Source organism: Pholis gunnellus (assembly GCF_910591455.1).
Source record: "Pholis gunnellus genome assembly, chromosome: 18".
Classification (NCBI taxonomy): domain Eukaryota; kingdom Metazoa; phylum Chordata; class Actinopteri; order Perciformes; family Pholidae; genus Pholis; species Pholis gunnellus.
In genome coordinates this window covers 10476139-10502763 of record NC_136545.1, presented here as the reverse complement: position 1 = coordinate 10502763, position 26625 = coordinate 10476139, and the positions used below count along the sequence as shown (strand labels likewise).

The window sequence follows — 26625 nt, the reverse complement described above, 5'->3', positions numbered from 1 at the left end:
CTAGAAAATGGACCTAAAGTTAAGATTAAAAAAAAAAACTAATTCTGAATGCAAACGTGAATTCAATGAAGACTGAGCTGCTCTAAACACAAAACAGGCCTTTTTCACACCAGACATTTTGGCTTGTCACAGTAAGAAAAGCACAAAAACAAAATGAATGATGGCTGAATTCCCTTTCGGTGCTTCACACTCGGGGTTCTGGTACGGTGCATGCTGTCTCACTGTCACACTGTCATGACTTACTGGGACACTTGAGCACAACAGAGCCATCATTAATGTTATTAGCAACACCTGTGCTTTCCCTTCTATGACAAGTCAGACTGTCATAAAAACAAATAATTCACTCATCCACCTGCACCCTTGACTACTTCTAATTATGTTTGTATAAAGCATACAGCAGTGTTCTTGGGCATAACGAGGATACAAAACATCCCTTGCCAGTACTTAAGTCCTTTATCTTGGCGTTCCTGAGGCCCCTTTCCACCAATATGGACATTACAGCCTAAAATAAACACAGGCAGTGAGTCCACGCTTTGAGAGGTTGCTAGCACATTTGAAAGGAGCACTTTCCTCAGACTAAAGACCAAAGTACACTTGCTCACATTAACAATAACAGCAGATGTGACATTTGCTGCGCTCACAAATGTAACATATATATATATATATATGTGTGTCCGTAATTAACAAAACCCTGAGATCGAAAGCAGCTATTCAGAAAATGCAACACACACACACACACATACACAGGGATGCATAATGCTGTGTCAGATTTGTGGCGACATCGTCCACAAATCTCTCCCTCTCTCTGTCACACACACACACATGACTGCGTGGAGCCATTACCGCCCAGTGTGTGTAATCTTGTGATTTCTAAAAGGAGAAAAGGCCATGCCTCCTGTCTGAATTTTTCATTGCAGACCCTCTCTGTCTCTGTATAACAACTAATAAATAAGCAATGAATCCTGAGGACACAACACAGAATAGACTCAATTTCATGTCCTCCACACCCACAACACTACCTCCCCTGGATACACATTCTGGCTGCTTTTCATTCTCACTCTGTTCTTGTCTCTATGAGCCCTGTATCTCCCTCTCTGTGTGTTTTAAGAGCTAAATCTGTTGCTGTGGTCCTCTTCCTTTGGTGCTTTCCAGATATGTGATGGAAAAATGTGTGTCCGTGTGCATCTGTGTTTGTGGATTGAATGTGACCTTTTACTTTTTATAATCCACCACCAATTTAGATTTAGACCCCTGGTGGCTTTGAATGAGTCTGAGCGGCACCTGAGCAGCTCAGAGAAGCAGTTTAGACGCTCACATGAATATATGCCACAACGTCTCCCTCAGATTATACAGCTTTTTCTTAGTCAACAATGGAGTGGGTTGTTTCAGACACACACACACACACACACACACACACACACACAGAGAATGGGAGAGTATGTATGTTGTGAGGGAAATCAACAGTGAGATGTTTTGAAGGCAGCAATAGAAGAATCAAGTTAAATTGTACTTTGTCGCCATCTGGTGGTCTCATAAGGATAGTGGCATGGTTGACACATCCTAGTCAAACATGATTTGACTGGTTGTGATAATTAGACACACAAACCCTCTTAAGATTAGCTTAAAGACAGATATTCTTTACTTATGAAACGTCATTGAAATGGTCACAAATTAGTCTATGTTGTGAGTTATTTTGGCGCCATATAATAGGACCATTGCATTTGTAGCCGATATCATTTATTTTAACAATCATTTTATATGATTATTCGTGCTGATGAGTAATTATATAAAATACAGAGGGAACTGTGAATGTTAACGAAAACGGCATTTAGCCCACTTTTCTGAATTTGCTGTAGGTAGAAGACAGGAGGCCAGATTCCTAACTACATAACTCTAGTAGTGCTGATTGCTATGCATACAACTACAATTACATGTTGGCTGTTTATGGACAGTGATAGTGTTTCATAGTTTGAGAAGTGTCAGAAGGACCGAACTCGCGTTAATATCAGTTAAATATGCAAATATTGTAAAGTCTCCCAAAACTCTCGCGAGAAGAATGGATCTATCGAAGTCCCGCCTCTTGGTTTCAAGAACCAATCACGAGTCTGTTTACCATCAGCCGCGAATTACGAACTTCCTACTTTTCCTCTGTGACCATTTGCTGCTTCTACTATACCACACTTACTTTTACATTAAAGACATTATGGACACAGAGCAGTCTGCTGAAACTCACTGTAGTCACGAGTGTCATGTTTCAACACCGGAGGGGAACGACTTGAAGAGAGGAGCACTGAAAAGGTAACGTTAGCTTCTTCCACTAACAACTAACGTTAGCTTCTTACACTGACAGCTAACGTTAGCTTATTACATTAACAGCTAACGTTAGCTTATTACACTAACAGCTAACGTTAGCTTCTTACACTGACAGCTAACGTTAGCTTCTTACACTGACAGCTAACGTTAGCTTCTTACACTGACAGCTAACGTTAGCTTATTACACTAACAGCTAACGTTAGCTGATAGCAACGGACATACTATTATTTTAAGGCATTGCTTATTCTTTATACATTGTCTCCTCAAGTTTAACAATAGTTCCCTCCCCTCTCTACCTAGTACTCCCTCCTCAAAGTTTAAGAGAGTACACTCCAACTTCAAATCACCTGTAAGTAAACCCCCTCTCTAAAACACACACACACACACACACACACACACACACACACACACATATCCATGTGCATCCCAGCCTCATGGTTGTCTGTTTTGCACCTGACAGCTTCAAGTGACAGAGAATACTAAAGTTAGCCCTGCAGAGGAGGTAGCTGAGCTGGAGAGAAGAAGAGAGCAGCTGGACACAGAGATAGCACAGCTGGAGGCTGAGTGAGTACAGCTGTGTGTTTTTGTCTTCTTGTATGTTAGCCTTGGTGTGCTAAAGGTTAAGTATGTAGTGTTGATGATTTAGTTCAGTGTTAGGGGCCAGTGAATCAATAGTGTTGATCCCCACTATACTCCTGTGAATTACCCATAATGCATGCATGCTCTTCTTGCCTGTGCATAGTTTTGTTAATCTGATTTGTGAGACCATGTGTGTGTGTGTTTCTCCAGTGGATGCAGAGTAGAGGAGCTGGAGCATCACATTGATATGCTGCATGAATACAATGACATCAAAGACATTGGACAGTCACTCCTGGGCCGTATTGGTAAGAGAAATGCTTGTATAGACATTTTAATCCACTAGTTTTTAGCAGCATATAAACGTGCATAACAGTAGAATTAAGTCCAAAATTCAAAAATAGATTCTGGACAGTGATTATAAATAATCTACTCATGGATAGCTTTTGCCATTAACTTTCATGCTGATCCTTTATGGCTTGATTCATTCAACCCTATTGTGAGCTTTCACTCCCACAATGACGTCCTAATATCTGATGCACGGTCACATGGGGAGTGTAGGAATGAGTCTAATGAGGTGTGGAAAATGTACGGTATGACAGCAACATGAACCACCCACAGCATACACGCAACTCGTCTGCTGAATGGAGCAGCCATTTATAGGATGCATCCTCTCCCTCTGTTAGCAGTGGGCTTTTTTTATACACATGACAGATTAAGTCCAGTTGAAGTTATGATCGTGTGAGACGTTTTCAACTATTTCTTTGCCGACTCTCCACACCGAAGAAAAAAAAAAAAAGAGTGTTGCAAGATGACGGATACCCAAATCTGTCTGTGGAATGAGTTGAGTCATGTTTTAAACCTCTTGGCTCATTAATGATGAGGCAGTGTGAACTCTGAACAGACTAGATGAGACATACAACAATGTCTTTTTTTTTCTCTGGTGTGATTCGGACCAAAGAAAACAAACTGTACAAAGGTGTCATCACATCCTTAAAACGACTTAAGCTACTGAGAAGAATGTAAATAATGGACAAAGACAACATCATGTTTACCACATTGTCACAGTCTAATACCTCGTGGTATTTTGATGGGTATACGCACCAATGAAATATTATATCTGTGGAAAAAATGAATGGGAGTGTACTCCTAAAACGTTTATATGCAGCCATGCCCATCTTTATGTTTGATACAATTTACATTCAAGTTATTTAAAAGTAAATCATCAAAGGAACATTTGAATAAGCTGTTATCTGATTGTGTATTGCTTGTAGGGAACGTGTAGTCAAGTTATTACACAACCAGCCACCAGAGGGCAACGGAGCAGTGCCTCTGTTTCCCTCTGAGGCCTTAATCATAACCCAGAGCCAGGTTTAACTTCGGACAGTATTTAATCCCACAACGCTGATTCTGTTGACATGAAGATTCCCTTGGCCTGCCTATAAAACCTTCATTTCATTAGATTAACACTCTCTCTCAAAGCCACTCGGAGTTCTTTCATGTCCTGTGTCCAGTAACATGTTGGCTAATATTGATAAGCATTGTTGTCACATGTGATATGATGACATAAATATTAATATTGTTGAAATTGCATCACTTTTGGTACTATAATTAATCGCTTTACTCGAATCACTGATTCCTTTCTCGGAGAGATCAGAAAGTTGTGTTGACGCCTCATCTTCCCCCGACAACTTTTGTCATAATTTGTGACACTGCAAATATGTCTGCCTGGGGCCACACTAGTATAAGTCAATAGGCTACAATGAGTGTCAGTCTGTGTCTTGTAAAATCTATATGTGTGCATGTGTTGCAGCTGCATCAGGGTGAGGACGTGTGGAGTTCACACATTATGCTCTTGTTAAGGAAGGTTTGGGTGAATCATAGCCAAGTCCCATTATGGTCTGTGCGTGTATCATAACAAACATGACTTTTTGCCTACTTTTACATGCACATGCTTGTGTGGTGTCAAATAACATCTGGACATCCTCTGATCTAGTCTGCTGATCTTTGTGGAATATGAACACAGGAACATTCCTTAGATGCTTTAATGTCACTTATCTCCCACTTCTGCAGTTGTCTGTTAAGAAAAACTGGTTTTACATCTATATTGTGAGTTTAAAGCTTGCTATCTCTTAAATTGTGGGTCAGTACAGTGCAGAGGAGAGTCGGGATGATAATGACCTCTTAGTGAATGGAGGTGGCGTTTCCCCTCTGTCACAATGGCAGTCTTTCACATTCCGCACACGCACACACACACACAATTACAATCTCTGTCTGTCTTGCAGACGCATGCATACACTCACAAACTGTCAAATACAAACACTTGCTATCATCCTCTAGTTCCCCCCTCATCGTGTTCTCTCACACACACACTTTCACAAAGAGTGGACACTAAACACTTGCTGTTGTATGCCTTTATTCTGAGAGGGAGGAGATGGGCGGTCTGAAGAGTGAGAGAGGAGGCACCCCCCCCCCCCCCCCTCCCAAGACAACTGTCCCTTTGTCTCTAAAGCCATTGTCACATCTCCCAACAAATCTTCTAAATGTACACATTTTCAGACGTTTGGAGCTATTTATTTAATCCAGGAGTTTCCCTAATGATACATTTGGCATTGCCATTCATGTAAACTATATAAATGTAGACTTGCCTTATCAAGAGTAAGTGACGAAAAGGTTGATTTTGTGGTTAAAGGGATAAAATGAAGTTTTTGTATTTACATTTTCAGTTTTTCCTTACAGATTCTACTGTTTATAAACAATAGTTTTGCCTATATACAGTAAATTAATATAACATCTATTCATTTGACGCTGTAGTCTGATATTAACACATTATTCGGGTACAGTACTTTCAAAAATGAAATCTTATGAAATGTCATGGAAAGAAAAGAGACCAAAAAAGTACAATTTTGAACGGAAACCCTTCAGTACCCTAACCCAGTCAAGCCCCGAGTGTTGCCCCGCAGGCCCAACGATGATTGACAAAACATCTAACAATGAACCTCTCTGTAGCTCCCGGCCTTCAAACCCCCTTATTTCAGCAGCACCGGATGTGCACACCCACCAAATGAATTCGATTTGATTAAGTAAAGGACAAACCGTTGCATCACTTTAGGGCTGAGCCATCGTTTATCATCATCAAGGCCGGTAAGAACAGGTAAAGATATCGAGTATGAGGAGAAGATACTACTTGCTGCTTCTTCTCCAATAAGATCCTAGCAGTGCATCACATTTAGCATGCTGTCGCAACAAATGCTACAGATTTGTTCATCCCTGTACAAAACGCTGCAAGCCAACTGGTGTGTGTATCAGCACTAGAGGGAGTTGACCCTGTAATCCGCTGAAGGAGCCTGACCCTTACTTTGCTACATCTTGCAGCTGCTGTGAGGGGGGCCACCACACGGGATCTCTACAGCCACTTCGGTCTGGAGCTGGATGACTGAAAACAAAAACCTATGAAATCACAGTGGTGAGACTGGTTCCACAGACCAAGGAGAGAAAAGACCAAAGAACCTTTTTTAGATGGGAGGATTGATTTGGACTAAAAATGTGCTCTCTCAGACACAGGTTTGCCCATTTTCGTGGTGATTTTAGTTTTCACCTCTTTACCGAGGGAGATTTCTAAAGTGGGAGTGAGCATAATACGAGGAGAATGAAGCAGGCCCTGCATGCTGACGTGATATTTAAGAGGCCATTAACTGCAGGCTTTTTTGTTCTGTTTTGACATTTTGAGTTTATGTAAATAGGGTTTGGATGATGGCTGCATGAGTGTTTATTACTTTTCTGACTCTGGTTTGTTATTACCAAAAAAGAGGAAATGCTGGAGTGTTATCTAAAAGTGTAAAATAAAAAGCACTAGCTCTTGGTAAATGATGCTTTGTAAGCTGACAATAACATGTAATAAATCAGACCACCACAGACACCATGTTCCCATTTGCATTGTCACCTCATTGCCCACTATGGAAATTGAGTTGGACGCATCATAGTTCTAGCATTCATTTTGTGGAATGAAATGGTAATATTTGACATTCATTCCTCCAACCATTTACTAAATGCATTGAAGTGAAGTATTGAAATGGATACATTTAGTTTATTTTGATAGACTCCTCTTTTATAACACGCCTGTCTGCTGAATTCAACCCAAAATATGAGCCGTTAGTTTGCTAACATCCCCTTTAAGGTCATGTTCATCACCACGCACAGTTCTACTGGAGGGGAAAAGGATATTAGGTAACAATCACACTCCTTTTCAGCTTCCTGTCTGTCTCCACTGTACCATCTGAAGTTCAACTAAAGAGAAAGGGTTGGGTATTTGCTTCCTGTATTTACAGAAGAAAAAACTCCATAATGCTGCTGTGCTTGCAAGACATTTTTAGAGTACCGAACAGACAACAGAGGCTAGCAGCATAATATACTGGGCGTGCCCTTATCTGTCTGACAACCACTGATAATGTGTCTTCTTGGACTGATAGCAGACTGATGCTGTGTTTGCGAGTCTGTTCCTTCATGTGAAATTGTGAGAGTTAATGGTAGAAAAAAAAATGCTCTTTTATCTCAATTGCGGGTCAAAGTTCATCCTATTTTTGTCCTTATCCTGATTTGTGAATTGCCTAACACTCAGTTACCATCTCACATCCTGGGGTCAGTGTGGTATATATATATATATATATACAGTGTGTTCGTATATATGTTGAAACCAGATGATAAATGTCAAGCTTTGACTTTTATGTGACAAAACTTTAGTATTGTTGAAAATGCAGTCAACTATTTGAAAATAGAAATTAGAAATAATTGTATCCCCATTCATTTGGGCTCTCTCGAATAGATCATTGGGGAAGTGACCTCGTTTGACCTGCAGCAGTGTCTTACAGCACTGTTCCCTAATAATGCGTTCCATGACATGTCACACTGCGATTATGAACACTGTGTGAAATGTCAGCCTCCGGCTGTCATTCAAAACTAGGCCTAAGTTATTCTATTGCGTCGGCGTGTGCTGCAAGACTCTTCTCAGCTTAGAAGTCACAATCGCAATCACCTTTTTAACTGCCATATTTTTGCACATACAAGGAATTTGACTCAGTTTTTTGCAAGACAATTTTGTTATTATTATACCTTATGTCGTTTTGTATGTGGTTGGAGCGATTGTTTTACAGCCACTTATGTGGCACAATTATAATCACCTTACTGTACTTTTAAGTATGTGTAAGCTACACCTACAGTATTTTCACATTTCTTTTGTTGCCAACCTTGTGAGCACAAAGACAACTGCAGGTTTTCATTTGCACAGATATGCTAGAGATTTTCAATTCAAGCAATCAGCTGATGATAGCGTTCAGCTGCAGGCAAAACCTGCAAACTGGTGGGTTTTTAGTGTAGATCTTTGGCCTCGGTGGCACCTACAAGAGAGGAACAGGCTATTGTTGGACACCCTGTTCTTCCTCATTCCTCGATCTACCGCGGGTCCCGTTCAATTGACGGATGCGCAGTCAAAGCACATCTTGTGATGAATGGCAGTGCAGCGCAACCTTTTTAAGCCCCACGGATCCGCATCAGGCTCTTGTGGCTACCGGTTGGAAACCGATCTCGCTTTCTGTCGGCGAGCGCAGGCAGGGCCGCACCGCACCGCATTTCCTCTTCACCAGAGCCGCAGACCCCGCCCCTTGCCGGATGGGATGTGTGCAGAATCGCCACCCTCCGATTGGCCCAGGCACCTGTCCGTCAGCGTTTATTCCTGATGCACTGATGGGACGCTGACGGCGGTGGGCGGGCGCAGCTAAGAAAATTATAAGGTCATTTGAATTGCGCTTGCTAGCGGGTTTATCGGCTACAATGATCCCAGATATGATATCAATAATTGTGACAATGAGCGGATGATGATCGCGGGGTCAAAGTCGACGCGCACAGTCAGGCGAATTTGACTCGCGACGCACGGGAGAGGAGCGGAGCAGCAGCAGCAGCTCATTGTGGTATTACAGCAGGAGGGGATCCCGGTGCGTGTGTGCCTGTCTCTTCGTGCGTTTCTGTGAGCCTCTGTCAAGCGGCGAGGAGCGGACGGGGCGACCAGGCTAGCCTGTAAGCCGATCAGGGTCGAGATCGCACACTAAACGGGTTTCACGTCTGGGATTTCTGCGCACCTACATGCTGTGACGGGGGGAACGAGGTGCAAGGTATGTAAGCAAAAGAGAAATCCCAGCCACAGACCGAGCCGACCGTGCGCCCCCGCGATGCTCAACTTCAACGGATGCTCTGGTTATTTTGTGTGCTAGGAGAAAGGGAGCGAGCTGTGACTATTGTCCTCTGTCAACCTTGTGGGCGATCGACCCACTCACGGGACTCGAGAGGTGGCGCGACACTTTAATATCGGGCAGTTCTCGGTCCACGAGAGGTCATTTATGTGAACGTGGACTGCATATTTTAGCATGCATCGTCTCCCTAAAAGAGGCTGCTTGCCTCGCGCTTGTCCATCCGCTTCCGAGCTAAGCCGATGCGCGCAATATGGTGCGCATCCTTCTTCCCAGGCGCGCCTGTGCCCATGATAAACTACATCAGGTTAGCACGATGAATATTGTCCAAATAACGGTTGACGGCCCTGGCTCTGAACGCGCACATGGCATGGTTAGCGCGAGGCGTAGTCTAACCAACAGTGGGTTGAGCCTCGCTATCATTTCCCCATCCACTACCGCAATATGATGCTACGCGCTTCTTGGATTTCCGGGTGTAGCGGCGGCGAATGATGAAGCTTTTTTTTTTTTTGTTACAGCGCTCTTAATTCATAATTTTCCCTTAAATTGTAAAAACAAATGCCATCATGTTGATCCGTGGGACATTCAGAATAATAGTGTTGTAACACAGAGCGCTGGTCTATTATAGCAGCAGACATATTGAATCGCTATGATATAGCCATCATCATCATTACAGCCTCATGCAGGGAGACAGAGCAAATACATATCCAGTCAGCATCTTGGCTCGCGAGAAAGAGCTACAGGCCTTCTGCCATACAACGGACATCTTTCAAATATGCTCAGTTATTGTGAAATTACAATCCTGCAGTTAATTTATTTATTTCTACATAGGCTAATGAATATATAATATGCAGCAGCCTATGTAAACCTATCGTTTACCGCTTTAGGATCATCTTCCTAGCTATCAGGTGGCACTGAACACCAATGTCAACACACGCTGTCCTCTGCTGCTCTAGGCACTATAGACACTTTGCTTTGAGTTAGGACTTCCCCAAGGTCTCCGTAGCCTTGGGTTTTATTCTGCAAGAGAAAATTAAACTCAAGGTTTTTCTCCGTTTTCATTCTGCCCATGTGAGACAAAATGCATTTTGTTTTACATGTTTGTGAACACTTGCATGACAATATACAGTATAGTTACATATGGGTAACCCCTTCCTCATTTATTGCCAGCTCGCAGAGTCGATTCATTTGGGCACAGGATGTCTAACCAAAAACATAGATTACATTCTTGAAGTAGTTTCCTTTAAACACTATCATGGGAATGTGTTCTTTGCTCTCCTTAATCACATGTAACCTTTCTCCTACTGAACTGATGTTTGGTCTGAACTGTTGCAGCGGTCTGCAGCCATTATCTCTGTGTGTGTGTGTGTGTGTTTGTGTGTGTATATATTTATATGTGCTTGTGCATTCTTTCAGGATGATGCGTCTAGCGTGTTCCACAGCCCTGCTGTTCGTGTTTAGGCTGCTGGTGGGCTTGCCTTGGTACCAGGTTCTCCCAGCCACCCTGATCTTCTACCTGGGAAGCGGAGGATGGAGCTTCCTGCAGATTTTTGCCAAAACCATTGGCAGAGACTTACAGTAAGCATGGGGATTTTGTGTATGTGTTTGGCACGGTTCCCGTGTTAATGAAACCTAGAACATTCATGTAATTTGAATGTTTTTCCTTTCAAGCATTTACAATCATTGCTATTGATTCACTTTGTCTTCCTATCTAAAGGGAGCCACAGCCCAAATATAGTGCAGTGTCACTACACTACGTAGCTGTAGTCCTATCATTGTCTCAATGTACTGGTAAAAACAATTAGGTGAATCATGGCTTCTTTATAAAATGGGTTATTATTCCTACAGTGTTCATTCAATATGGATGGGAGAGCAGCATTTGCAAGTTTAAAATTGCAAAAATGTAGCCTTACATGTTTTAAAAACCAGCTTCGAAGAACTCCACAAAAGACCGGAGGCTCTTATACGCTGGCCTGCTTTTACAGCCAGTGTTAGCGACAAGCTGCATACTCCTGTTGTGCATGTTTCGAAACCTGACGTGGCAGGTAGCCTGAACTGAAGGACAAAGGACAATAGAGAGGAATGGGAAAGAGCAGATCTTTTAACTGTCTTGCCTAGAGCCAATATTTACATTTGGGGGTTACTATAGTAATTGGTTTGTGATTAACTTCCTTTTTTCTTCTGTAGCTCCAGTTATGGTAAAACAGGAAATTGTAAAGGTGTTAAAGACCTCTCCATGACTTATGAGCCAAACTGACCAAACCAGAAGTAATCGGTGCTTCTGTGACCCACTGTGTACAAAGAATTTGGCCTCTGCTTTCTCATCGGTTAGCGAGTTAGAAATCACAGTTTCCAAGGCTGTATGTTAAAGGCGTTTTGCTGAATTTTCAAAATAAGAGCTTGCCATAGCTATGTTTCCTCTTCTTTAGGCCTGTTACTAGCTTCAGCTACCTAGTTGTGTGCACCTGCTCATACGCAAACACCCCTCACTCACTGTGAGTGCAGTTCTGATAGCGTTGTAATTATTTATATGTTGATAATGGCTGAAGCCCCAAGGTTAAAAATTGACCACATCTGAGCCTGGCAAAGCATGCCCTTTCCCCAGTGACTCATATGTTCCTATTTGGTAATGTACTGTGACAAGCCTTAGGTATTTCCACTGTAAGAAGCAGTATTGTTCACACCTTAATGCCTTTGTAAGCTAACCCAACCTCCATTATTCACATTTCTGTCCCTGCTAGTAGCCGTGATTGTCACTGAGTGGTTTAGTTGGTGCAAAGCCTCTGTTTACAATATGAAACTTATGAATGTAAATGAAGAAAGGAGAATTTAGCACGATTAAATAATAACAGATTTATTTAAGATCTAACTAAAAGTCACTTTTCCAACTACTGAAAAAAGTATCTTGAGATGATAAAGTGCAGCTCCTCTGTTGCAACAGAATAAGCTCCAAACAGCTAAGGGTACTAACGACTGAAACATAATAACAGATTATGGTTATCTGTACCAACATGAAGCCAATATCCCGTGTGATGATAACAAATATCACCACCACAATGTAGCTGTGAGCTAACTTGGCTCAGTGGATTTGTATGGTGTAATAATACAGTACTCTGGAGCATGCCTACTATCTGTGCCTTTGCACCATAAATGTAAATTATCAAGTGACATCCTTCCATTTAGGCAGACTTTGCCCTGGGACCCACCCAGTTATCTCTGTCATAATGTTTTATGCCTTGTGTTGTTACATTTTGCACAGTTCAACTACAGATGTAGATGAGCTATTTAATAAATATTTAACTTTGAATATCAAATTACTATGAATGACATGACTAGTGCTTTTCCAAACTATGCACACCTTATATTAATGCTGACCATTATCCAAAGAATATCTTAAGTTTCTGATTCAATTTCTTGCCATTCATGCATGTAGTGTTCAGAGGACGTGACAACAATCAACACCACAGACTGTGCTGCAACAATTGTAACACTGTAACAGAATCCTACCAGGATGAGTTATTGTAAAATGTCTGTTTTCTCCATTTTAATAATATTTTCTCTTGCTCCTTCAGTGCGGCAGGTGTGCTATTGCAGGTGAAGATGAATGTCAGACGCCACCTCCGAGAGAAGAACACCATTCCCAAGATCTTTGCTGAAACGGTGGCCCGCCACGGGGACAAGACAGCACTGATCTTCGAGGGCACTGGGGAGAGGTGGACCTTCCGGCAGTTGGATGAGTACTCCAACAGAGTGGCCAACCTGCTGCTGGAAAGGGGTTTCACGGTAGGGCCTAACAAAACAAAAAAGTCCTGAAAGAATTGGGGGGGAAAAAAGATGACATGGCCCCTTTTATGTTAAATAAAAATAAAATTCAGTCAATCGGTTGATGACAATCAGTAAGACAACTCTCCTTTTGTTTCTTTCTTCAGGACGGCGACGTGGTGGCTCTTTTCATGGAGAACAGATCCCAGTACGTGGGCCTCTGGCTCGGCATGGCCAAAATCGGCGTAGAGGCCGCTCTTATCAACTTCAATTTGAGACTAGAGGCCTTGGTCCATTGCGTCACCATCTCCAATGCCAAGGCTGTGGTGTTTGGCTCAGAGCTGAATGAAGGTAAGAGCTGGGAGGATTGAGGAGGGGGGGATGTGCAGAGTTAGCAATTAGAGAAACATCTGAAGGATATGTGGGGCAGATTTAGTCTGTTATAGTTGCAACATTGTCAAGTTTATGGCCAAAAGTCTGAAGATTGTCTCAGAGGGCTTTACAATCTATCCAGCACTGATTTCTGCTGGTGAGTGCTGTTATGTTTCCTTTGGGATGAGAGAGGTGAGTGGTGTAGAGAGAGAGAGAGAGCAGAGGTCATAAAAGATAGATGGGTTTCAGAGGTGGTGTCTCTTCAACATCAGCCAGTGGAGCTTTAAATGGCTGATGGAATGGAAAGAGGGAGTTGGAGAAATACCTCCATCATCAATCTGCCGGGTTCAAGGTCTGAGTTGGTCAGAAAGAGAGCTGATAAATGATAAACGAAAATGGATTCAAGGTCTGTATGGAAAAAAACATCTGAAACGACAACGTAGCAGATGTAAATTTAATATTTAGCTTTACAGGATAATAATGACAGCATATAAAATAATTTGATATAAAAATGTTTGTATAGCACCTTACTTGACAGCCAGATCTGAACTTTAGCAGGAGACTAAGCAAGGTATTCCAGACGTCCACAGCAAAGTTTTCTAGCTCTTCCACGACCAGCTCAGGATAAGCGGATGATAATGGATGGATGGATGGATGGATGGATGGATGGATGGATGGATGGATGGATGGACGGGGCCAGATGTGAGAGAGGAATTGATTATGATATCTATAAAAGGACAAACTAGCTGCAGGTCTTCAAAGAAGCGAGTGGGAAGGATATCAAGAGGACAGGGTGACGGCTTCATATTGGTTATGGTGTTGGCCAAATGATCAATTGAGACAGAATTTAATACGCTTTGAGAGCAGGACAAATGACTAGGAGATTCGGGTGTTACAAGAGACAGTGAGGATATCTTATACATTAATGACTTTGTTGGAAAAGAAAGATAAAAGCTCCTCGCAAATCTCTGTTGAGGGCTCAATTCCATTAGGTGGGGCATCTGTAGTGCAGCTAATACATTCAAAGAGCACTCTGGTGTTTTGCTGGTTTCTCTCAATGATCTCAGCAAAGTAGTTACCTCGACCATTTTGAACTGCTGAATTGACTGTCAAGGTGAACAGTTAATTGTGTGGCCTTCCATTTTCTTTACTGATTTCAATGAACGGATATCCTCATTTATCCATGGCTGAAAAGTCTCCTTGGGCTTTCTTCTTTTGAAAGGTGCACTTCTATTTAGAACGGCTGACCAGGTAGTGTGAAAACCAAACCAATACTATCTCATTGGTGTCAATGGAAGATCAAATCTGGAAATCAGAGCAGGCAAATTCTTGATAATGGGCAAGGTTGTGATCAGTAACCCAAATATCAATGCAGGGTGGCAAATACAAATTCTGTTATAAAACCAGGTCTGGATTTGTTGGTCTATAAATCAGAATACAGAGGGTCTGTGGAGTTCCTGAAATATTTATTTTAGTCCCAATGGTTAGTGATCGGCACACTCTCTGGCATAGTGGCCTGGAGAGAAATATGTCAGTAAGATAAATTAGGATTTCCTCACATTTGACACAAATTGCTTCACCCCATGTCTGGAGAGATGAATGCCATCCCGTCTATGTTCATGTTCTTCCGTCTAAAATGAAACAAAGCGGTCAATCAAATCCTAACTAGCAGCAGTACAGAAAGTCTGTAGCCAGGAATGTAGACTGAAAAGGCAGCTAAAACGTTCAGTATCTATATCCACATGTTTTCCTTTTAGTACTGGTCTAGACCTTACATTTGAATAATAAATAAACAAATTAGATTTAAGATTGAAATCTTACATTACATGATCAGATGTGTGTATTTTGGAGTTACAAACACAACAAATTACTTGTTCTAATGTCTAATATACAAACCTGCGGTGTGTTATTATATTGCTTAGACTTGGGACACACTAACGATATGAAACTGCAGCAGCTCAGTTGAATGGTGAAATATAAATTAGGGATCTATTTCAATCTCCTCATCACCCTCCTGTGGGTCCCTGCCCAATCTAAAAAAAAGCCCTGATCTCCACAGCTATTAAGAGTGAATGAGGTTTGAGCTGTTCATCCCGGGATCGATGGAACAGTGTTTGCGTTGGATCGTGGACTTGTCATGTGCTTTATACCTTTTTAAGTAATTGGGAATGCAGACTCTTCGCTACAGAGCAGGCCAAAGTCAAGCAAGTAGCATTAATACTGAGCCAGCATGAGATATACTCTTTTTACAGGAGCAGCTGTTTGCTGCTCCCTTCTAACATATTGATGCTCTCATGACCTTTTGTCCCACTGCACCTTTCACCTCTCCTTCACCTTCCACCTGACACCCCAAGTTATTTAAACCTACTTTGTCCCTTGTTACTCTGCCATGTGCCTCCTTTTCCCCTTCTCTGCTGTGGTGCTTAAATGTTGTGCCACATGAAGTCCTCTTGTAATTTGGGGTAGCGAAATGTATTAACACTGCTTTAATGTGTTTCTGTTACCTTCACAGCGGTGTCTGAGGTCCACAGTTTAATGGGGAAAACGGTGCAGATGTTCTGTTCAGGAGACTGGGACCCCAAACGAGTCCCACAGGGAACCGAGTGCCTAGAGCCCCTGCTGGATAACGCCCCGTCTCACCTGCCAAGCCGGCCGCAACGCTGCTTCACAGGTAAAGACCGTGAACAAATCTGGATCCGAGTTTACCAACAATGTTTATAGTTACAAAAATACATTTGACAGTTGCTTTTGGGAGTCATTTTAGGTGATGTTATCTGTGATGTAATAATAATAATTTAGCAAAAAACAACAGATGTGCAAAAGTTCAGTACTTGCTCTAACCCAAGTAATACTGAAATTATGATCAACCAGAATTTGCCACTGCTTTTGCTATTATGGCTATTTGGAATTACCGATGACTCATCACCAGAGACTATATTGGTTTCTTGTTTCTAAGGCAACTGCAGAATTGAATCCACGATATTAACAATCAAGTCATGTAAATCATGCTCGTATCACACATTTGCCTCTGAGGGCTTTACAATCTCTAGGGCTTACAGTACAATCTCTCCTGAAAGCTTCGGTTCACATAAGGAAAAACTAGCTAGAGGAGAGCTGCTCACTCACTTCTGTTCTTGAACACTATATCTAATCACTGACTGCTGCAGCAATAAAAACCTGTGACCTTTGTTCATGTTCACACTTGGCACGACATGGCACCCACTCAGCTGATATACAAATGCCAAAAAAACTCAGTGAAGCGGTTTGAAATTTGTATGTGGATTAAGGTAGCGCATAGCCACCATAATCCACAACTCTGGCTGTAACTCGGAGCTCAGACGTGTATTTCTTCTGTTTAGTGGTTTGAGTTTATTACAGATAAAATCAGTTGTGAGCAGGAAAGCAAAATCCAAACACAAGTGGTTCATGGCCAAGGAACCCTCAACTGAATCTAAAGCCAGTTTGTACACATCTGGATGTTGGAGTTTGGGTCTAAGCATTGACCACTTTGCCTACACATTGCACTATCTCAGAGAAAAAAGGGACTTGTTGGTGTAATTGTACAATCGTTAATAATGGTTTCTGCCTCTATGCATCAGTGTTGTAACACTTTCAAAATGAGCTTTCAATCAAAACTGTGAATAGGCCTGTAATTAAGGATCGAAGCCAAGCATTTACACTCCTGCACAGAAGTGAGCATTCAGTCAAATGTATTTAAAAATAGAGGAACACATTTGAACATAACAGAGCTTTAATTTGTACGCCCCTGAGTGCGTGACCGAACCAGTCGTAGCACATTGAGTTATTGACATTTAAGTTTTCTCACTCTCACCCTGCACTCTTTTTTTTCAGATCGCCTGTTCTACATCTACACGTCGGGAACCACTGGGATGCCTAAAGCTGCTATTGTTGTGCACAGCAGGTAGGAAGGAGCCGTGCGGCTCACTAGCAGACACAGGAATTCTGCAGCTGCTCGCTTTGTTGATCCATGCTGCTTTCATGTGTAGTATAAATACTGTTGGAAGAAAATGGAAGAGAAATATATAAAACTCGTTGGTGTTGTTTTGACTTTCTTCTCGTGCCTCACCCTGGTTTTCAGGTACTACCGCATGGCAGCCTTGGTATATTATGGCTTTAGGATGACTCCAGATGACGTGTTGTATGATTGCCTTCCTCTCTACCACTCCGCAGGTAAAACTATAAATGTGTGGGATTAAAGTTCATATTTTATAAGTTAAAATCTGCAACTTTCCCTCATGTCAGGAAGCCTGTCTGTTCTTGTTTGGTTGCATCAGCTGAGTACCTTTTATAATGTTCATCTTGGTGAACTTAGCTTGAAACAGCATCCAGCCTAAAATAGTGGATGAAGCCAATTGGCAACAAAAAGAGTTGCTATTGTTTACCTGTGTTTTTGAATGAGTGTCTTTTCTGGCACACACTGAGTCTTGGTGTTCTTGGCTTCCTCCGCTTACAGAACATGGGGTGCAAGTTGCATGTTGTTGCTTTAAATTATGTCTTTGCATGTTTCTATGTTTGAGGCTGTCATGCTATGACCATGACGATATTTCATAATTTGTTTTTTACCACAGGTAACATTGTGGGAGTGGGCCAGTGTCTAATACATGGCATGACTGTAGTCATCCGAAAGAAGTTCTCTGCCTCACGTTTCTGGGACGACTGTGCCAAATACAACTGCACTGTAAGTAATGATGTAGATTACAAGTCACTGCCAAAGATTTGGTGGGCAGAGTAACACACCTCACCACACAATCTCACAGTGTTACTCAAAGATGTCTTTCCTGTCACTTTCTTTAAAAATTAATCTCAAGATTTCATGTTCTTCCCCAGTTAATCTCTCTGAATCCCTTTTTGTCATTATTGTAAGCTTGATGTTAAATCAATGATGTGTCTGTTCATATCTCTGTTCTGTCTGTTTCTCCATTCTCCTCCAGATCGTGCAGTACATTGGTGAGATCTGCCGATACCTGCTGAACCAGCCAGTTCGGGACTCGGAGAAACAACATCGGGTGCGCATGGCACTGGGCAACGGCCTGCGGCAGTCCATATGGGAGGAGTTCATGAACCGCTTCAACATCCCACAGATCGCAGAGTTCTACGGAGCCACAGAGTGCAACTGCAGCCTGGGCAACTTTGATAACAAGGTGGGAATGTACAACGAAGTGGTAATGATGCTCTGACCAAACAGGCTTTCTTTTGTCAAGATTTTCTTTGTGTTGTGCGTTTCAGTTGGTAGTGTTGTGAAACACCCTCTTCTGAAATCCTTAAGACTACCACCACCCACTCGCCTCAGAGAGTTTCACATTATGTTGCTTTTCTCTCTGATCCTTGTTAAGCATCAGTTATTCTAAAAATGTTGTTTTTCAGTTTTGGTAGCTTCTCATACAAGACAACACACAGCACTGCAGTTTGGCTGGTTGGAACTGGTCGGCCTTGTTCATATTCTTTTTTGTGTCTGTGCTCTAGATTGGAGCGTGTGGCTTCAACAGTCAGATCCTACCCTTCATCTACCCCATCAGACTGGTGAGGGTTGATGAGGAGACCATGGAGCTCATTAGGGGACCTGATGGCGTCTGTATTCCTTGTAAACCTGGTAGGTTTAACTCTATACATTTAGTAAACATCAATTTTACACTTAGGCTTAAAAGTACATACAGGTGGTGTTGAGCAGCTGCTCATATATTCCAATCCACATCGTATGTTTTATTATCAGTGAAATAAAGCTGGACACATAGTCTGTACTCTATGTATATCTGTACCGTATGTAGAATGTGCTTGTCCTTACAAATAAAGAATAGTAAATGAAAAGAAATAGCCCCATATGTTCAGAAACTGAAGACTCATTATGACTCTACATCGATCACAAATCACTCCTCTGGGCACACTGCGGTTGTTTTTCTGAAAATGTTGACATCCAAAGTTACTGGCTGAAGAAGTGGGTTGAACACATTTTTAAATAGGCGCACAACAAGGCTTCAACGAACTCCTTCAAAATGATTGCCTAGCATTGTGTAAGCGTTGTAGACATACAGTCGCACACACTTAGTCCTTTCTGAAACCCCTGATGGAGCTCAAACAATCCACTTTATATGTGATTAGGCAAAATGATTGGCACTTATGCATTCATAAATTCTTCTGTTCTCTCTCTAGGTGAACCTGGGCAGCTAGTCGGCAGGATCATTCAGAATGACCCTCTTCGGAGGTTTGATGGATATGTCAACCAATCGGCAACCAGCAAGAAGATATCTCATAGTGTCTTCAAGAAGGGAGACAGCGCCTATCTCTCTGGTTAGAGTCACTCTCACACACACACACACACACACACATGCATATTGAGTTATTTATTGTGCTCCATGCTGACTGACTAACTGAACATGCTCTTATCGGCCCCCCATTCTCTCACCAGGTGATGTGTTGATCATGGATGAGTGCGGCCACATGTACTTCAAGGACCGTACAGGAGACACTTTCCGCTGGAAAGGAGAGAACGTTTCAACGACCGAGGTGGAGGGAACTCTCAGCAAGCTGCTAGACATGAAAGATGTCGTCGTCTATGGAGTGGAAGTACCAGGTAACATCTGTCAATACACATGATTGAATATTTGTTTTAATTTGGGAAGGTATGTCCTCAATACATGTCCGAAGAAAGTTGTCATTTTGAATTGGAGCTGTGCAAGCGTGGGCACAAACAACATGTCTGCTTCCTGTGTGTGTCTTTAATAAAATAAGTCACTGCAGTGTGTGTGTATAGAGAGGGGGATGGAATACTGAACAGATATATAACAAGAACCATGCTGTGTGGAATACTGTAGTAATCACAGCTGCAGCATCTTGGCTTACTGATTTATTGTGACATAAAGTGAATTGTACCATTTTTAAATGTCATTACATATAAAGCAGAGCTGTCATTGAGGCTCTGCACAGATCCCACTTTCCCGTCGCCGTGATTACATTGAATATTAGATACACAAGTCAGACAGATCACAACATATGAAATACACGCTGCGACAACAGAAATATAAACACAAACTAACTATTCCAAGAGAACATGAGTCTGACCTTCAACCTCAGTGGTCCACAGAATTTGTCCTCTGACATGCCCCATTTCTGTGTGCACAGGAGCCGAGGGAAAGGCTGGAATGGCCGCCATCGCTGATCCGTCTCACTCCACTGACCTGGAGAAGTTTGTGAAGGACATGGAGAAGGCTCTTCCTCCCTACGCCAGACCGGTATTCCTTCGATTCCTTCCGGAGGTCAACAAGACGGGTAGGATTTTCTTTTCACTGCCGTTTGTCCGCTTCTGAAAATCTTGATTTAAATTTGAATTTGAACTTAGAAAAGCGCCAGCAAGGCACTGGGAGCGCTTTATCCCAGCGCTGTATGATGGACCAGCATCGCCGCTTTTTATTATCTATTTGGACACTATGTATTTGTTTGACCTTGGTTTTTCACCATGAGCACCAACCGGTGGATGCTTGACCTCATACTGAGCCGTCAACGCTCAATCTGACAGCTGTAACGCAAGATGGACGATCCGTTGAAGACGGCCATAAAAGCATACACTCACCAGCAGCAATCTTTATCCGCCCGACCGATCTGCTCCCACAAATGGGCTTTTCGGTCTGTGTTATGACAGCGTCTGTCTGACATATAAAGCTCTAGATGGACAGGCACAGCCAAAACAAGCTTCTCCTTCATTTTCTACAGTGACGTAACCAGTGATTTTTGAACTTCAATACATATGCTCTCTCCTCATTTGGAACAATTGACAAAAGACGCTGGCACTCAGAAAAAAACGTTAAGTGGACACAGGCGCTAAGACGGTTAAATGGCAGCTTAATTGGCGTTAATGAAATACCTACATAATCTCTTTGTCTCTTTCTCAGGAACGTTTAAGTTTCAGAAGATGGACTTGCGTCGGGACAACTTTGACCCCAGCGCAGTGTCAGACAAACTTTACTTCCTGGATTCCAGAAGAGGGTGTTATGTGCAGCTGGACGAGGAGATTTACCGCTCCATCCTGACAGGAAAACACAAATTGTGATGAGCAGGCTGACCACTACATGTACACATGTACCCATACACATACAGATACAGAAAAGAAGACAATATTGCGTGACCAGAATAGCAGAATGCAGGACCATGTCCCCATTATAAAATACATATAAAGTGATTGCCATACACACTCCCTTGCACCAATACTCAAATACCCATTTACAGCTACACACACATTGTATTCCCAAAACCTGTTGTTTAAAATCCCTAAAAGCAGACGTATGCACGCCACACAAACACACACAGCACTCCATCCATCCCCAGCAACTCCTCTCGCTACCTCAGCAAACACAGAGAGAGGCACAAACTTAGTCTTTGGTAACTTGAAACCACCGTTCATAGCCACACAATCCCTGCCCACACAGGCCTCAAGCAGCCACGCCAATCCATCCTGGTCCATCACACCATGTGTTGCTGGGGGACACAACTGGGAGGGATGTGTGGAGTAGTAGTTGCCTGGCATCCAGAATGCAAAAACTATTAACTACAGATATCCACAGACTTAAAGGATGCTGAGAAGTAAAATGGAATCAGTACAAAAAGTGTGTGTGTGGGACAACGGAGGGACCTATGAGGACCTAAACCGTCTCTCTGTTTGTCAGCGAGATTGTTTCGTAAAAGACTGGAGGCTCTACCACCGACTTCACCTGCACAATCAGCAGTGACAAACCTGCATGACAACTCCAGCTTTATGAGGTTAACTAATAATATTTCTTGCACCTCTCTGGTCTCTTTGTCTTCATTTGCACCACGCTCTACAGAGCTTGAGATGAAAATAAGCAAAGGACACCTAGGTTGTTGTTGTTTTGTTTTTTTAAAAAGGGAACACCATGTAGATGTTAAGGATATCGGAAAGCCTTTGACATGTAACCCCGGGTTGCAGACGTTGAATTAGACCAGTGGTTGAAGCTGAAAGATCTACTAAAGTGCAACAGGGCTCCGCCGTTTGCAGTGCAATAATCAGCCGCACCACATGAGCGCTGATATAAAACAAAGATTTGTATTTAAATATGTCTGCATCACACCAAATATATTTAAGTTGTAGTGTTTGTTTACATATTTAAGATGATATGAAAGTTTTATTGTTTTGTGTTGTTGTTATAGTGAAAATGGTTGTTTTTTGCTTCACGTGTATCCAAATCTCTAAAAAGGTGCAAAATGCACAAAGTCAAGTGATCTGACTGATTCAACCCTGGGCTAAATACACGGGGCTATTTCCATAAACAGGACTTATATACTGAGCTGGCATGCAGTATGTTCGTGTGGCTGTATTGTGCAGGTTTTGTCTTATCATACGGTGTGTGTGTGTGTGTGTGTGTGTATATATTCTTCTAAAACATGAAGAAGACTTGACTGAAGATAAAGAAGCACCAAATCATCTGATCAACGAGTACTCGTGTTTTCAACAATATTCTGGTGCTAAGGAGGGATGTACTGCCAGATTCAAGAGAGCCGAAAGATCCAAAGATTCAAAGTCGGGAGTGGGGACATTGTCACGGAGGGGGGGGGCGCGTGGAAATGGAACGGAAGAAGAAGAAGAAGAAGAAGAAGAAATGTGCTTTGTCATCGATGTTTTGTCCATTGTTTGCAGTAGCTGTCATCAGAGGTTGTAGTAGCATGAATGAGCATCATCAACCACGCAAGCAGAGCACTGTGCCTTACTGTGAGTTCACCTCCCAGATTCACAGGCCCTGGCCCACACATAGTATCTCATGTGCTTCCTCATGTTAGACTTAATCCATTCGGCTTCTATCTACCATAATCTCTAACTTCCCTGTCACAGTAGCCTCGCAAAACTGGCCTAAATCATGGGAGCTCATTTATTCTGAAGAGTCCGTGGCAGTCCAGCGACTGGTGCCGTCATCCTGCCAGGTGCAGGAAGAGGTTGTGTTGATGCGTCATTGGGCAAGAGTCCACGTTTTGCGAGGCTGCTCTCGTCGTAGCATCTTGTCTCAGACTTATCCTCCTTTCTTGCTCTCCCTTGAGTCTCCTCTGGTCTTTGTCTAAACTGTAATCTTAATTTGTCTTCTAGATATTGTTCACCCAAGTTTCCATTTGCTCAGCATCTTTACGCCTTTTATCATCTGTCTGCCAACCAGCCCAATCCTTTCGATTCATCTCAACCCTCTTCCCTCTTTCTCCTCCCTCTCTGTCCGTGGCCATCCAACCCTTCGAGCTGCCACCTGTGTTTGCTCCTCGCTGTGTCCGTCAGGTACCGAGCCGCCACTCTCAGCCACGTCTGCTTCATCTCGCTGTGCTCATGTTCAGACAATGGTAAAAAAAAACCCCAAAAAAAACATGTATTTGAATACATGTCAGATATTTCCTATTTGGAGCTCATTTAGTGTTTGATGGCGGTTTCTTTTTTTGAGAATCTTCAAGATGTCTGGTGACACAAAGCTCCAACTACACACTCAAAAACTGTTCTCAGATATATTTTGCCGATGTGTGTTGTGCGTAGTCTGCCATTACCCTGTGACTTTTAGTCATACTTTTTAAACTGACCACATCCTAAGTCCTCTACAGTACAGCCAGGCTGGCCATTGCCAACACTGGTTGTGTAACTGGCTGTATTGTCGAGGACTTATTGTTATGAGTTTTATTGCGCCAATGCTTTGGTTATTTCGTCTTCTGCAGACTGATACTCGATATGTTTAAACGGCTTTCCTTAGTTCAAACTTTGCACTGACTGACACAGGTGAGCTTGACAGCTTGCGGTCTGCCGCGGTGATCGTCAAAGTCGCTCTCACCTATCACGTCCCCCGTTTGGGAGGAAAAGACCAACAAAGCCGCTTGACAGACATCTAGATTCATCTCTGCTTCCTCTGTGGTTCAATGAGTCGCTCTTTCACTTTTATTTATTCTTTGACGATGTCTGACGATGTTTGTGCTCATGAATGTCTGAAAAAGCAAATGAGTGACCGATGATTATGATGATGATGATGATGTTGTGAAGTAAAGGTTGCGTATCTAAGGGAACACAGTTTGGCTGTTATGATGCTTGTGGCTGAGGGTTGTCAACCCTGACCAGTCCCACAGCAGAGCACTCTGAATAAGATGTTTCCATTTTCACTTCTTCTAAATGAGTTTAAATTATTATTTTTTGAAGGAACTGTTAATTATACTTTGATTGTTTCACTGCTATATGTATTTGCTTTTGTTTTCTTTGCGTGAAATCATAGCGTTTGTGATTTTGGTTTATATATATATATATATATATATATATATATATATATATATAAACAAAAAAAACGGGATTCATGCATGAGTGTAAGACAATCGAAGGGCAGTTGTGTTTTTCTAACTTTTTTATAAAAGGCACTAGGAAACAGCCAGGGAGCAACCTTTTCTGGATCCAATTGGTGTGATAATAGATGTTGACCAGGAGACGACAATTTGCCATTTCACAGCCAATAGATGTTGTTTTTAAAAGTCCATGGCAAACCAGATGAGTCAGCTGAAGGCCTCTGTGGGACAGGGTTCACTGAGGTTTTGGTGACTCCTGTTTGACCAGACGGGGGCGCTGTGTCCTTTATCAGAAATGAGAGTGAACCTTTCCACGCTATCGTTTAATTCAGTCAGTGGAAGACGAATGAAAAGACCGACTCACTACAACTTAAACTACTGTAGATGGAAATGTATCGGTGAAAGTCAAACCACACATGATATATTTATAAACCAAATTTGAAATAGATGTATTAATAAGCCTTTTTGTTATTATTATTGGTTGAAATCACTTGACCCTGTTTCTTTCATATATTATCGTCTAAGAGACACATTTATCTTGATCCTCTGCATATTTTGAATTCATTACATGATACATGAAAACAATTTAAGCCCAGCCCCCAAATACACTGAGACTAAAAATGTAATCGAGCCACGCTGATCGATGTGAATATCAGTTGGCATTAAACTGTAAACAGTAGCTTATACTGAAGTCAGTCAAGATATCTCTGATTACACTGTAAGAAGAAAAAAAAAGGACTGTGATCTAAGAACAAGTCGCCTCTATGGTCACAGTTGAGTTTGGCATGTGGAGATCATTACACACCAGACCGTGATCCAGAAACCCCGGCTGTGTCTCTGGTCTCGCTGTCCCTCATGCCTCTGATCAACATTTTTTTGCACTTTTTGTTTTGTCTATTTTTTTTTTCCCCTGTCGTGGTCCTCAGGAACATCAAGCAATGCTAGAGAAGGAAACGAGTTTATACGCATCTGCCTATATGAAGTTTATTTTTTTTTTATTATTACTTTATTTTGTTGTCTCATTGCACAGGCGGCAGCTCTCGCCTTGTGCGGAGTGTGTAGGGGAGGTGTGTGAGGTGTGCTGTGTGTGTGTGTGAGACAAACACACACAGCACACTGATGTCCTCTTGTCCACTGAAGGCTATAGCTGTATACATCATGCATTTCAAGAAAATGAGATAAAAGCAGTGCTGCAAATGGAAAATCATTATTAATAAAACCTATTTAAATTGTTCACTTGGGCTCTGAGTGTTGCTGTGATTGAGCAGATTTGATCAGGTTTCATTGTGTTCAGTGAATCCAGACAGATTTGGACTGTTGAGAACCTAAAACATCCTGGCAGCAGTCCAACACGAGTTTCAACTGTTTACACTAACAGCAGGGCCATTTGCCCTAAAAACGCTGTGTTTAATGTACCAATCATTCGGTTAGGCGGTTCACTTTCGGTCACACTGGATGGTGTTTTTTTATTTTATTTTCATTTTAATATAAATTATGGATTCGTAATCTAATTAGATTCATACAATCGTATAATTACAAAAAGTAGGCAGTTCTAATTTACACAGTAGCCTACTATAGACATTTTCACATATTACATTTAGTACTGTATCAAATAGGAAAAAGGAGAGTTATGCAGCGGCATCAGAGAGGACCTCAATACCTTGTAAAACAAGGAGATTCCACATTTATGGAATCCATTTTAGCAATGTCAAGCTACTCAAGCTAAGCTCAGAAATCCAAATGATTGAGGTTTTTTATTGTTTAGCTTTACCTTGAACTGTGAGAAGTGTTAGTAAATGCCCTTTTGTTTCATTTATCTTTACTTATTTGTCCTATTTGGGACGACACAACCAAGACTGTGAACCTATCAGGACAGAAAAACTGAAATGGAGGAACGTGAAACTGCTTTTGACGCTTTTGTTGCTAATATTTCTGAATACACAACCTTTACTTGTATTTTTAGTATGTTGTATAGTGTGCCATTGCTACTTTTACTAAAGTAAATGATTTGAAGACGTTTCCCAGCAGTCTCAGGGCTTTAGAT

General features: G+C 42.0%; 2 protein-coding genes across 2 annotated transcripts; both read left to right on the top strand.

Annotated features, from left to right (window-relative positions):
- The first annotated feature begins 2162 nt into the window (after positions 1-2162).
- Positions 2163-6795, top strand: swi5 (SWI5 homologous recombination repair protein). Its single transcript, XM_079179668.1, has 5 exons — positions 2163-2298; positions 2614-2662; positions 2774-2877; positions 3103-3197; positions 6265-6795. The coding sequence occupies exons 1-5, from the start codon at positions 2204-2206 to the stop codon at positions 6327-6329; spliced, it is 408 nt and encodes a 135-aa protein (XP_079035794.1). The 5' UTR covers positions 2163-2203; the 3' UTR covers positions 6330-6795.
- A 2031-nt stretch (positions 6796-8826) lies between these two features.
- On the top strand, positions 8827-25815 carry slc27a4 (solute carrier family 27 member 4). The gene is made up of 14 exons (XM_079179056.1): positions 8827-9053; positions 10545-10706; positions 12701-12911; positions 13058-13241; positions 15775-15933; positions 17115-17184; positions 17362-17453; positions 17852-17961; positions 18215-18424; positions 18747-18873; positions 19431-19568; positions 19687-19851; positions 20400-20546; positions 21167-25815. The coding sequence occupies exons 2-14, from the start codon at positions 10546-10548 to the stop codon at positions 21322-21324; spliced, it is 1932 nt and encodes a 643-aa protein (XP_079035182.1). The 5' UTR covers positions 8827-9053; position 10545; the 3' UTR covers positions 21325-25815.
- Positions 25816-26625: the final 810 nt, after the last annotated feature.